At 38.6% G+C, this 13,991-nt stretch overlaps 1 protein-coding gene across 2 annotated transcripts in view; it reads right to left on the bottom strand.

Moving 5' to 3' along the window:
• Window positions 1-13,991, bottom strand: part of ME2 (malic enzyme 2) — a 59,744-nt gene that overhangs the window by 36,989 nt on the left and 8,764 nt on the right. For both annotated transcript variants that reach the window (XM_055558881.1, XM_055558880.1), the window contains exons 2-4: window positions 11,053-11,172; window positions 4,138-4,271; window positions 1,403-1,552 (exon numbers count right to left, since the gene is read on the bottom strand). In XM_055558881.1, the coding sequence (XP_055414856.1) occupies window positions 1,403-1,552; window positions 4,138-4,271; window positions 11,053-11,160 (392 nt within the window). In that variant the 5' untranslated portion in view covers window positions 11,161-11,172. The remainder of the gene's footprint in view (window positions 1-1,402; window positions 1,553-4,137; window positions 4,272-11,052; window positions 11,173-13,991) is intronic.

Genomic DNA, 13,991 nt, shown 5'->3' with positions numbered 1-13,991 from the left:
AAAGATTCTGATTTAACTGGCCTGGAGTTAACCAACCAAGACTTACCGACCATCTCCTATGTAAAAAAAAAAAAAAAACCCACTGTCACTGTATAAATGATACATAGTATCTGCCCTCATCCAAAAGCTCTTTATGTTTCATGTGAGTTCTTAATTCTGGTGCACAACAAAATCACACCAGGAGCTTTAATGAAACAGCAGTACCTGGGCCCAACTCTACACTAAAGGAATCAGAACCTCTGTGTGTATGGTGGAAGGGAGCAGGGTATCAGGATCCTTTTGTTTTCCCTTTATCTTTAGTCTGAACTGAGAAATACTACTACTCTAAGTGAAAATGAAACGATAAAAGAGCTGAAGAGCTGGGCCATATCACAGAAATGTTTAGACACATTAACTGATAGCACAGAACAGACAGTGTTCTCCAAAGTGTCTTCCGAGGAATACCTGCAACACCATCACCGACGGTGTTCATTACAATCCGGACCTCCAGACCTTTCTCTGTTTCATCAGAATCTTGGGAATAGGAAGGAAAGGAAAAGTTGGCAAGGATCAACACTAAGTAAGTCCCACAGATGTTTCCATATGCACGTTCAAGTTTGAGAGCCACCAGACTAGAGGAGAGGAGACTGAGGACAAATGCTGTCACACGGTGTTTGAATTTCTACATTTGTATCAGTATGTAAGCAGGACATTGGAAAGATATAAGGATGGTGGGAAATGACTACAGGTTAGAGGAACAAGACAAGAAAACTCAAATTAAGTAAAAATAGCACTTACACAACACTTAAAAGTTTATCAAGAACTGTCACATCAGTTTCCTCATCTGACCTTCTCAGCAGCTCTTTTAAAGGTACTGAAATCCCTATTTTATGATAAATGGATTCAGAGGGATAAAGTAACTTACTTACTCAAAGGCTTGAGCCAACGCTCACCCCAGCATCCTTTCCACTTAAAATATTTGGAAGTGCTTGAACTACGTGAAATTAAAATTTATGTAAGATCATAAAAATGAACAAGCAATAGAAATAAAGCTGATAAAAAATGAGATTTACTCTGTTAGTCAGCCAGATTGTCAAAAAGTTTTATGATTATTCTGCAGAATATGCTACCAAAATGGAGAATACTTTTTTTTTCGGTACAAAAATGCACAATTTCTCTAACAATCAAAACTTAAAGAAGGTTAGGAATGAATGATGCTATTTCCACAAAATGAAGAATATGACACATTAGATTTTTATGAATCCCTTTCTGTCCAAATTAAGTTTTTGTGGAAGGGAAAAGTTTTTAAGGAAGGGCACTGTGGTTGGATAAGACTGCAACACAAAAAATAGAAATGTAATCGGTGCTGATTTTTTTCCTATATAATAGTAATTTGCAAAAATATTTTTAAAATAAGCCTTACTTAGGTCTTCTAAAGATGTGTCCATACTGGGAGCAGGCAAGGCCAACTGTTGGTGTATACACAATTGGCATCAGAGTTTCAATATCATCTTGCAGTATTCTGTAAAACAATTTCTCATTTCTTTCTTGTATTCCCATTATATAGATGTATCTGAAATTGAGCACAGTAAATAATGTCTACATCAGACAGCATTAAAGATTTTAGCCTTTGAAATGAAATTTAAACATGTACAATTGAGGATCCCCTCCCCCTGGAAAACAAAACCCTATATATCCTTATGTAATACCCAGGACTAAAAAATAAAAATGCACTTAAATGGTAGATGATGATGATGAAAAGAATCAGAAGCAACAGCTAACATTTATTGAGCCCTAACTGTGAGTCAGGCTCTGAACCAGGCACTGGAAATGCAAAAATTACCATGAGGCCCCACCCTTAGGGGCTTCCCTTGTAATTTAGCCGGTAAAGAATCTGACTGCAATGCAGGAGACCTGGGTTCAATCCCTGGGTTGGGAAGATTCCCCTTGAGAAGGATATGGCAACCCACTCCAGTATTCCTGCCTGGAGAATCCCAGGGACAGAGGAGCCTGGTGGGCTACAGTCTAAGGGATCGCAGAGTCGGCCACAACTGAGCGATTAAACCACCACCTCACCCTTAAGGAGCTAATCTTCAAGGTGATTGACATGTAAACAAGAAAACAAAATAAAGTGGCATTCATTCAAATATTCACTAAATACTAAATATGTGCCAGGCACGATCGTAAACTCCAGAGATGTAAGAAGTGCCCCTATTCTCGTGGAGTTTATAATCCAGGAAACTTAGAAGCATTTTAAGTCTATTATAGTGCACAGAAGTAGCATGAAGGAGGCAATGGTTAATTCATATAAACCTATAAATGACAGCTTTTAAAGAATAAAGTTTAGAAAATAGGGAGATGTTGGGCTGAAAAATCAGTTATCACCTTGAATTAAATATAAAATAGACTCGTTTTTTCCTCTCATTTGTTCCTCCTCCTGCTACCATCTGATCAAATGGGAATCCATCTGGAGTCCATTCCTGAATTCTTCCTCTCCCACCCTCCCCAATCCCAACCTAATAAATCCACAGGTCCTACAGAGAGTATCTGCTAAATACCTTTCACACAGTTGTTTCCTCCCTTTCTAACAAGTCTCTATACAAACAACTTCCCCTGCTCCAATCTATTCTCTTAAAAACATACCTCTGATCAGTTCTCTTCTCCTTGAATGGCTTTCAAACACCAGTTTATTAGCCTTAAGCTCTTAAAATAGTTAAGGAGATTTCCCTGACTACTTTCCAGCCTCATCTTTGTACTGAACTTGCTTCAGTTTCTCAAACGCACCAGAACTCTCACCTTGGCACTGAAGCACACGACGATGCTCCTGCTGCCTGGAACACCCTCTACCCAGGCAGAGTCCTCTCTACTCATGCTCTCCAAATGCAGCTGAGGTGGCGCACTCTCTGCTGTCTTTTTCAGTCATTCCCATCCCCCACCACACATACATACATTTTAGATTTTCCGATTTTCAGGTCCCATAACACCCTACTCCCTCTGTGACCCTCACACCACTTTTTGACTTTCTTTCCCCTCTGTGATGAGTGAGAGACTATACACACACACGTACATATGTACGTACGTACGTATATGCGCTTTTCCGGTGGCTCGGATGGTAAAGATTCCAGTAATGTAGGAGCCTGGGGTTGGGAAGATTCCTCTGGAGAAGGAATGGCTACCCACTCCAGGATTCCTGCCTAGATAATCCTATGAACAGAGGAGCCTGGTGGGCTACAGTCCATGGGGTCACACAAAGAATTGGACATGACTGAGTGACTAAGCACAGCACACACATGTGTGTATGTATGTATATGTGTGTAGTCTCTCACTCATCACTCTCACTCACTCATTCATTTGACATTATGCCCCATAATGTCAAAGAAACCAGTCTCACTTGTCACCAATATCCAATAATCCCCTATACTTTACAAACCAAATGAATATTTCAGTCCTATAGTCAGACTGATCCCTTTACCCAAAATACCCTGCCCTTCTTTCTCATTTTGCCTGCTCCCTGGAACATACTGTTTCAAATTCAACTAAAGCATCACTTCCTCCAGGAAGTGCTTTCCCAGGCTGCAGAAGGCATCCGTCTTCATGCTTTCAGAATGTACTCTGCACGTCCCTCTTCCTTGCTGTCCTGCACACTGCAGTACAGCTACAATGACGGTCATAGCATAACTCTGTATGGATGAGCTCCTAGAAGGCAGGCTGTGAGTTACCAGGGTGGCCATACATTGCAGTTTGCCTGGGACAGTTTCATTTACCTCTTTTTCACTCCCCAAAGTGTCCTGGATTGGATGATATATTATATGGCCACCCTGTCTATTACTCACTTTATATCCTCAGTGGCTGGCAACAGCACACAAAGTAGGTGATCAATAAAAGCTGAACAGAATGGGTGTCTCTGCTTCTACCATTCAATTCAAACCTTAAAGCTCTGTGATTTTAACTATAAAAAACTGATTCCTGCTGAACTTTACTACAGTGAAAATAAGGGAATTATTCATTGAAGTGAAGGAAATATAATCATTATAAAATAAATCAACTAAAATACAAGTTTCATTATGAGACTTATTTCTCAGGCCATCATAATAGTACTCCCAATTTTTTTGATCAAAACATCAATTAAAAAAAACTAAACATCTAATCAACTCTCACTTTTCCAAAGGGCCATTCAACTTTTTCAAGTTTCTATGGAATCGTAAGGCTTGAATATCTTGTGTCTCTATTTTGGGAGGTAGAAGTCCTTGAAGACCAAGCATTTGTCTTTCCTGTAATGTGAACGCCATCCCCTAAAAAGGAAAAAGATAAAAGAATTAAAAATTATTAATTACAGGGGTAACAAACGTAATGTAACCTACCAAATGTAATTTAAACATAAAAAGATCAGCCAGATAACATTTTAGCCCCGACTTTCAAAAATTTGTAAGATTGATCATATCTAGTACTGGTGAGAATATAGTAAAAGAATTACTCTCATACCACTGCTGGGAATATAAATTGCTCTAGGCTTTTTGAAAGCCAATTTTAAAGTATTCTTAGATTTTTTTTTAATGCACATATTTTATTTTTTTAACTGAAGTATAATTGACTTACAATATGTTAGTTTCCCGTATACAACATAGTGATTCAATTTCTTTAAACTCCATTTAAAATTATTATAAAACAATGACTATATTTCCCTGTGCTGTACAATATATCCTTGTAGCTCATTTATTTTATACAAAGTAGTTATATCTCTTAATTCTCTATCCCTACCTTGTCCCTCTCCCTTTGCCTCTCCTTACTGGTAACCACTAATTTGTCCTCAATACCTGTGAGTCTGTTTCTGTTTTGTTATATCCATTTACTTGTTTTATTGTTTAGATTCCACACATAAGTGATATCATACAGCATTTGTCTTTGTCTGACTTACTTCACTAAGCATAATACTCTAGGTCAATCCATACTGTTGCAAATGGCAGAATTTCATTCTTTTCTTATGGCTGTGTGCTATCCCATTGTGTGTGTGTGTGTGTGTATATCTTCTTTATCCATTCATCTGTTGATGGACACTGAGATTGCTTCCCTATCTTGAATGCACATATAGAATTCTACTTCTACCTATTCTAGAGAAATATTCATAAACAAAGAGGTACATACGAAGAGATTAGTTGTAGCACTGTTTCTAGTTCTCTTGTCTATTACAAACTAAAAGTCCATCAATTATGGAAGAATTATGAACCTAAGACACTTCCATACAGCTAAACATATACCTTTAAGTGTATAGTGGAAAGACCTGCCAGATACACAGTTAGGAAAAAAAGTTAACTTGAAAATCAAAACAAACTCCCTAATATTATGTTTAGAAAACCCCCATAAACTACATGTTATATACAGATGCATGTACACATTAAAAATGAAAGCAACAGTTTGAAAGAATACAAACCAAACTAAGACGCTACCATGACTAGACAGGAATGAGGTTGAACAGAGGGAGGAGGGAAGAAGAAATGATACTTAAGAAAAATTAACCTATGTAATAAACTCTTTTTCCATTTCTGGTATTCAGCTATGGGTTAAATTTTTTGTTATCAAAGAGATGTCAGTGACTTCTAAAAAAATATTTTCCTCCATAAAAGCAACAAGAACCCTGGCCAAAAGTTCAGAATTCTGGAAACTAACCAAAGGTTTCAGCAATTGCAGAGCATTTATTCAAGAAAAACTGAATTTCAGTAAGAACAGAAAGCTTCATGGCATTTTAACTTTCCTTCTTCCTATTCTCCCCTCCCCAGCTCCACAGTAACCTTGAAAAAGCAAACACTGTGAAGCAGTCACTTTGAAAATTAGAGCTTGGCTGTCACTGGAGAAAGGCAGGAAGGGTCAGAGATTCTTCTAAAGCCCAGGATCCAGGTAACTGTCATTGTTTGACCTGAAGACCCTATCTGCAAGGCTGTCTTTATTTGACCTGACTTGCAGCTCAGGCAGTGTGAACAGCCTTCTCCCCCAGGCCCCAGAACAGTTTGTTGTAAGCAATCAGAGGTAATTATTTAACACCGCATCTCTCCAAGGCAGTAGATAACATATGGGGCACACAATAGGTTAACCAAAAAACTGAAAAGGAAAACTGAAAAGTTCAGGGGGAACTTTGAAAAGCTGAGACATATTCTTAAGAACCTAGAGGGTCATAGGAAATGGCAACCTACTCCAGTGTTCTTGCCTGGAGAATCCTAGGGATGGCGGGGCCTGGTGGGCTGTCGTCTATGGGGTCGCACAGAGTCGGACACGACTGAAGCGACTTAGCAGCAGCAGCAGCAAGCATGTTCAGGAAAGACTTGAGACACCTCTGACTAGCCTTGAGCCTCTGTGTAAACAGGAAGTGAAGGCTGACACATAGTTGTAAACTGCTTCTGTTCCGTGCTAAGTCACCTCAGTTCAGTTCAGTTCAGTTCAATCGCTCAGTTGTGTCCGACTCTTTGCAACCCCATGAATCGCAGCACGCCAGGCCTCCCTGTCCATCACCATCTCCCGGAGTTCACTCAAACTCATGTCCATCGAGTCGGTGATGCCATCCAACCATCTCATCCTCTGTCGTCCCCTTCTCCTCCTGCCCCCAAATCCCTCCCAGCATCAGAGTCTTTTCCAATGAGTCAACTCTTCGCATGAGGTGGCCAAAGTACTGGAGTTTCAGCTTTAACATCATTACTTCCAAAGAACACCCAGGGCTGATCTCCTTTAGAATGGACTGGTTGGATCTCCTTGCAGTCCAAGGGACTCTCAAGAGTCTTCTCCAACACCGCAGTTCAGAGAAGTCACCTCAGTGGTATCCAACTCTTTGTGACCCCACGGACTGTAGCCCACCAGGCTCCTCTGTCCATGGGATTCTCCAGGCAAGAATATTGGAGTGGGTTGCCATGCCCTCTTCCAGGGGATCCTCCCAATCCAGGGATGGAACCTGGTTGTCTCCTGCATTGGCAGGTGAGTTCTTTACCACCAGTGCCACCTGGGAAGCCCTGTAACTGCTTAGCTGAGTACTAAAGGCACGCCCCAGGCTTCCCAGGTCACTCAAGTGGTAAAGAATCTGTCTGCCAATGCAGGAGATGCAAGAGACACTGGTTTCATCCCTGGGTCGGGAAAATCCCCTGGAGGAGTCTCCTTGGGGTACCCTCCCCTTGCCTTAATAAAGTCCCACAGACAGAGAAGCCTGGAAGGCTACAGTCCATGTGGTCGCAGAGGGTCGGACACAACTGAGAACGCAAGAAAGAAAATTAAAGGCACACCCGCACAGATACACAGAGCTCCTTGGCAAAGAATGGTTCCAGGTATTTAAGTTTCTGCTTAATCATTCGCTGATTACTAAGTTAACAAAGCAGAGATTGCAGTAGGCAAATATAACAAGAAGAAAGAATTCAGAAATGATACTAAATAGACCAAAAAAAAAAAAAAAATAGACAACAGCAACACTACAAACCCTGGGAGGAATGACTATTTCAACAAAAAATCATAAAGGCAAACAAACAAAAAACACATGAAGTCTGACTCGTATATAAGAAAAAAGGGCAGTTAATTGAAATTGCCCCCGAGGAAGTCCAAATATTGTACTTACTAGACAAAGATTTTTAATTAGTTGTTCTGGGGGAGGGATAAGTTGGAATTAACACACTACTATATATAAAGTAGATAAACAACAAGGACATACTGTATAGCACAGTGAACTATGAGGAAAAAGAGTTTGAAAAAGTATATATATATGTGTGTGCATAACATGAATTACTTTGCTATACACCTGAAACACTGTAAATCAATTATACTTCAACTAATAAAAAAAGAAAAAAGTTAGTTACTCTAAATACATCAAAAAAACTAAAAAACACCGTTGTCTAACAAACTATGGGAAGAATGAGAATAACCTCCCACTAACCAGAGAATATTGATAAGCAGAGAAGCTATAAAAAGGAACCAAACAAATTCTCGAATTGGTATACAACTGAAATAAAAATTTCATTAAAGAGGTTCAACAAGCAGATTTGAGTGGTAGAAGAAAAAAAATCATTAAACATGGGTCAACTGAGATAATCCAGTCTGAGAAAGGAAAAATATGGAATAAATATGAACAGACCTGAAAGACACCATCAAGAGTGCTAACACATACATAACAGGAGTACCAGAGGTGAGGAGAGAAAAGGATAAAAAATAATTGAAAAAATAATGGCCAAAAATTTCCCAAATTTTATGAGAAGCATTAATCCACACATTCAAGAAGCCCAATAGCTCCAATCAAGAAAAACACAAAGAGCTCTACCCCAGACACATCCTATTCAAACTGTCAAAAGCCAAAGACAAAAGGAGAAATCTGAAAGCAAAGAGAAGTGACTCATCACATACAGGGGATTCTCAAAAAGAGTAACAGCTAATTTCTTATCAGAAACCATGGAAGCCATAGGCAGTGCTGAAGGAAAAATCAACTGTCAACCAAGAACTTCCCAATTCTACAAACTATCTTTCAAAAATGAAGAAATTAAGACATTACCAGATAAATAAAAACAGAGAATCCATTGTTAACAGACCTGTCTCACAAGAAATACTGAAGGGGATCCTTCAGGCCTAAATGGAAGACATGAGACAGTAACTCAAATCCATGCAAAGAAATAAATAACATGGGTAAGATAACTACATAACATAAAAAACAGTGTAAATATATTTTTTGTAGGTTTCTTCTTACTCAATTTAAAAGACAATTACATAAGATAATAACTATAAATCTGTGTTGATGGTCATGCAATGTATAAAATATAATTTGTACGAAAAAGCAGCACAAAAGGAGATAGACCTCTACAGGAGCAAAGTTCTGGTGAACTATTTAATTAAACTAGTATCAAACTGAACTAGACTGTGATAAAGATGGTAACTGTAGTCCCCAGGGCAAACCACTGAGAAAAGAACTCAGAAATAGGCAGTAAAAGACAAGGGAATTTAAATAGTATAATGGAAAATATTTAACACATGGAACAGAAACCACGTAAGACTTTTAAAACAAATAGCAAAATAGCAGACATAAATCATACCCTACTAGACATTATATTAATGTAGATGGATGAAATTCTAAAATTAAAAGGACTGGCAGAACTGATAAAATAACATGATCCAATTACATGCTGACTACAAGAGACACATGTTGATTCAAAGATACAAATAGGTGTAAAGTAAAAGAATGGAAAAAGATTCAGGATGCCAACAGTAACCAAAACAGAGCTGGAAGAGGTACGTTAGTAACAGAGAAGACAGACTTTGAAACAAACATTACTAGAGGAGGACCTTTTGCTGACAGGGTCACTCCAGTTAAGAAGATACACTCCATTAAGTATATAAACATACTTTGTTAGATAACAAAAGAGGGCCAAATACATGAAGCAAAAACTGACAGAATTAGGGAGAAAGATAATTCAACAAGCTGAAAATGTCAGTATCTCAGTTTCAATAATGGAGAAGACAACTAGACAGAAAATTAACAAGGAAAAAGAAGAGCACCATAAACCAACTCGACACAGCAGATGCTCCATCATCAGAAGCAGGATATACATTCTTTTCATCTGTACAAGGAATGTTCTCCAGGACAGACCCTTTGTCAGGCCATACAACAAGTCTCAATAAATTTAAAAGGTTTTAAGTCTTCTGAATTATGATCTCCAACCACAATGTAACAAGATTAGAAATTAAAAATAAATGGAAAAAATAAATAAATAAAAATAAATGGATATTTGGGGAATCTTAATACAGTCCTAAAAAAAACCAACTGGGCAGAGAAGAAAGCACAGGCAAATTAGAATATACCTTAAGATGAATTAAAACACACACACCAAACCTTATAGGATACAGTGAAAATAATTTTAAGAGGGAAATTTGTAGCTGTAGATGTAGCGGAAAGAAGCAGAATGATCTCAAATCAATTATTTAATCTTTCACTTTAAGAAACTGGGTGGCGGGGGAGGAGAACAAACTAAACCTGAAGCAAAAAGGAAGGAAATAATAAATAGAGTGAAAATAAATAGAAAACAGAAAAAAAATAACTGAAAAATTAAAAATTAAACCAAAAGTTAGTTCTTTGAAAAAGACCTTATAAAATTGTTGAACCTTTAGAATGAAAAAAAAAAAAAAAAAAGTCAAATCACTAAATTTTTTGTGTGTCATGTTCCTCCTCCTAAGATTTTATTCAAGACTGGGAAATGTAAAGGGGTTAAAACCCCTGAGTTTTTATGTAGTTTTAAATGAACTGTGTAGTTCATTTAAAAATGCTTATCCTATTGCTAAAGATAAATGAGTTGGCCACACAAGGTTTTACTGCCTATCTCCTACCTTAAATCTGTCCCTAGATTTAAGGGACACTCAAAACCATTTTATATATAACGCGCAGGAGAAATCAAAATGATTATTAAAAAAATAATTTTACGTATTGAGCATTTATAATAAAAGTTGATAAAATTCTTAAATTTGCTGGCCTGGTGTTAGTAAGTGACTGTGACATAGTCTAAAACGGATGCCCTGAAAGCAGAAACAACCTTCCTCTCACCTGCCCTTCTACTCTTTTCTGTCTTCCAGACACAATATTGATAAAAATCCCTTAACCAGACTCTTCATTGTGCAGGTAAGCATAGTAGGGGGAAAAGAAAAGGCCTCTTCTACTTCTTTCCCTCCAAGTACAGTGAATGAATGATCCATCAGTGATTAGGAAATTATAGAACATTTATTCATTTATTTATAAAAGCAATAAAATGACTAAATGAAGTCAATCTAAATTTACTGCATCTGGCCAAAACTCTTGACCAATCTGCTATTCTTGGATTTTTTTTTTAAGCTAGAACTAGGAAATAAAGTCAACTCTTTCTGGGTGGTAGAAATTGAGATGGTGAAATTTGGAAGGTATAAAGCAACCCTGAAAAGAGAAAAGTTCATTCAGGAAAAAAAAAAAAAAAAACCCACTTCCGAACAGTTTTAGTATAAAGCCACACAATACAAATCTTTCATACTATATCTGTCTAAAATATATAAAACCTTTACCAGGAAGAGAGAAAACATGATAGTGTTTATGTTACTAACCTTGTTTGTTCTTGGGTTCAGCATAAGTGGCTTGCCTTTCTCTTTTGTGTGCAAATGGCGGCATGCCAGAGTACAAGGAGTGGCGACTATTTTAAACCTGGACAGCATCTTTTTTCTCACCTGGGAAAAACAAAGCAAATAAAGATAATGAGAAACCTATCATAGAACTGTAAGTATATCAGGGTCAAGTTTTCAAAAGCAGATTTAGAAAGCTTCACTTTCCACAAATGAAGAAGTTTTTCAAAATACATTTATGTTTCTATAGATAGAAGGGATTATAAAAGAGTAAGCAACAGTGTGAAGGCAAAGATTTATTTTTTCTGACAACAGTTGAAGTCCTTCAATGACAATAATCATTGCTACTGTTTACATATTACCTACTGCTGCTGCTGCTGCTAAGTCACTTCAGTCGTGTCTGACTCTGCGCGACCCCACAGACGGCAGCCCACCGTCCCTGGGATTCTCCGGGCAAGAACACTGGAGTGGGTTGCCATTTCCTTCTCCAATGCATGAAAGTGAAAAGTGAAAGTGAAGTTGCTCAGTCGTGTCTGATTCTTCACGACTCCATGGACTGCAGCCCACCAGGCTCCTCTGTCCATGGGAGTCTCCAGGCAAGAGTACAGGAGTGGGGTGCCATCACCTTCTCCGATATTACCTACTACACTTAGCCAAATATTTACCCTTTCTGTAATTCACACAAGTGTGGCAGGGTATGAAACATTTAAACAGCGAATGTTTACATGGAAGTAAGTTCAGGGATCAAGACCATCCCCATGGAAAAGAAATGCAAAAAAGCAAAATGGCTGTCTGAGGAGGCCTTACAAATAGCTGTGAAAAGAAGAGACGCGAAAAGCAAAGGAGAAAAGGAAAGATATAAGCATCTGAATGCAGAGTTCCAAAGAATAGCAAGGAGAGATAAGAAATCCTTCCTCAGCGATTAATGCAAAGAAATAGAGGAAAACAACAGAATAGGAAAGACTAGAGATCTCTTCAAGAAAATTAGAGATACCAAGGGAACATTTCATGCAAAGATGGGCTCGATAAGGGACAGAAATGGTATGGACCTAACAGAAGCAGAAGATATTAGGAAGAGGTGGCAAGAATACACAGAAGAACTGTACAAAAAAGATCTTCATGACCAAGTTAATCACGATGGTGTGATCACTTGATCACTCACCTAGAGCCAGACATCCTGGAATGTGAAGTCAAGTGGGCCTTAGAAAGCATCACTACGAACAAAGCTAGTGGAGGTGGTGGAATTCCAGTTGAGCTATTCCAAATCCTGAAAGATGATGCTGTGAACATGCTGCACTCAATATGCCAGCAAATTTGGAAAACTCAGCAGTGGCCACAGGACTGGAAAAGGTCAGTTTTCATTCCAATCCCAAAGAAAGGCAATGACAAAGAATGCTCAAACTACCGCACACTTGCACTCATCTCACATGCTAGCAAAGTGATGCTCAAAATTCTCCAAGCCAGGCTTCAGCAATACATGAACCGTGAACTTCCAGATGTTCAAGCTGGTTTTAGAAAAGGCAGAGGAACCAGAGATCAAATTGCCAACATCCACTGGATCATGGAAAAAGCTCGAGAGTTCCAGAAAAACATCTATTTCTGCTTTATTGACTATGCCAAAGCCTTTGACTGTGTGGATCACAATCAACTGTGGAAAATTCTGAAAGAGATGGGAATACCAGACCACTTGACCTGCCTCTTGAGAAACCTATATGCAGGTCAGAAAGCAACAGTTAGAACCGGACAAGGAACAACAGACTGGTTCCAAATATGGAAAGGAGTACGTCAAGGCTGTATATTGTCACCCTGCTTATTTAACTTATATGCAGAGTACATTATGAGAAATGCTGGGCTGGAAGAAGCCCAAGCTCGAATCAAGATTGCCGGGAGAAATAACCTCAGATATGCAGATGACACCACCCTTATGGCAGAAAGTGAAGACGAACTAAAAAGCCTCTTGATAAAAGTGAAAGTGGAGAGTGAAAAAGTTGGCTTAAAGCTCAACATTCAGAAAACTAGGATCATGGCATCTGGTCCCATCACTTCATGGCAAATAGACGGGGAAACAGTGGCTGATTTTATTTTTTTGGGCTCCAAAATCACTGCAGATGGTGATTGCAGCCATGAAATTAAAAGACACTTACTCCCTGGAAGGAAAGTTATGACCAACCTAGATAGCATATTCAAAAGCAGAGACATTACTTTGCTAACAAAGGTCTGTCTAGTCAAGGCTATGGTTTTTCCTGTGGTCATGTATGGATGTGAGAGTTGGACTGTGAAGAGGGCTGAGCACCGAAGAATTGATGCTTTTGAACTGTGGTGTTGGAGAAGAGTCTTGAGGGTCCCTTGGACTGCAACGAGATCCAACCAGTCCACTCTAAAGGAGATCAGTCCTGGTGTTCATTGGAAGGACTGATGCTGAAGCTGAAACTCCCAATACTTTGGCCACCTCATGAGAAGAGTTGACTCACTGGAAAAAACCCTGATGCTGAGAAAGATTGAGGGCAGGAGGAGAAGGGGATGACAGAGGATGAGATGGCTGGATGGCATCACTGACTCGATGGATGTGAGTCTGAGTGAACCCCGGGAGTTGGTGATGGACAGGGAGGCCTGGCGTGCTGTGATTCATGGGGTCACAAAGAGTTGGACATGACTGAGCGATTGAACTGAACTGATTTCAATGTAAACAGGTGTGGGAGGGTTTAGGTTGAAAGTAGAAAAGTAAATAATAGAAAAAAGCCTGGAATACAAACATTCAGAGGAAGAATTCAATTCTTAATCTAGACTTCAAATTTTAAGGTACCAATAAAGTCAATATTTACATTCAATGTACTAACATGTTTTTTGTTTGTAGAAAACCTATTACTATTTTAAAATCACACAAATTGGCTAGAAAACATGTTTTTGTCCTTTCACATTCATCA

Source organism: Bubalus kerabau, chromosome 21, assembly GCF_029407905.1.
Source record: "Bubalus kerabau isolate K-KA32 ecotype Philippines breed swamp buffalo chromosome 21, PCC_UOA_SB_1v2, whole genome shotgun sequence".
Classification (NCBI taxonomy): domain Eukaryota; kingdom Metazoa; phylum Chordata; class Mammalia; order Artiodactyla; family Bovidae; genus Bubalus; species Bubalus kerabau.
Note: the sequence above shows the minus strand (reverse complement) of the source record. Positions and strands in the feature narration are given on the sequence as shown.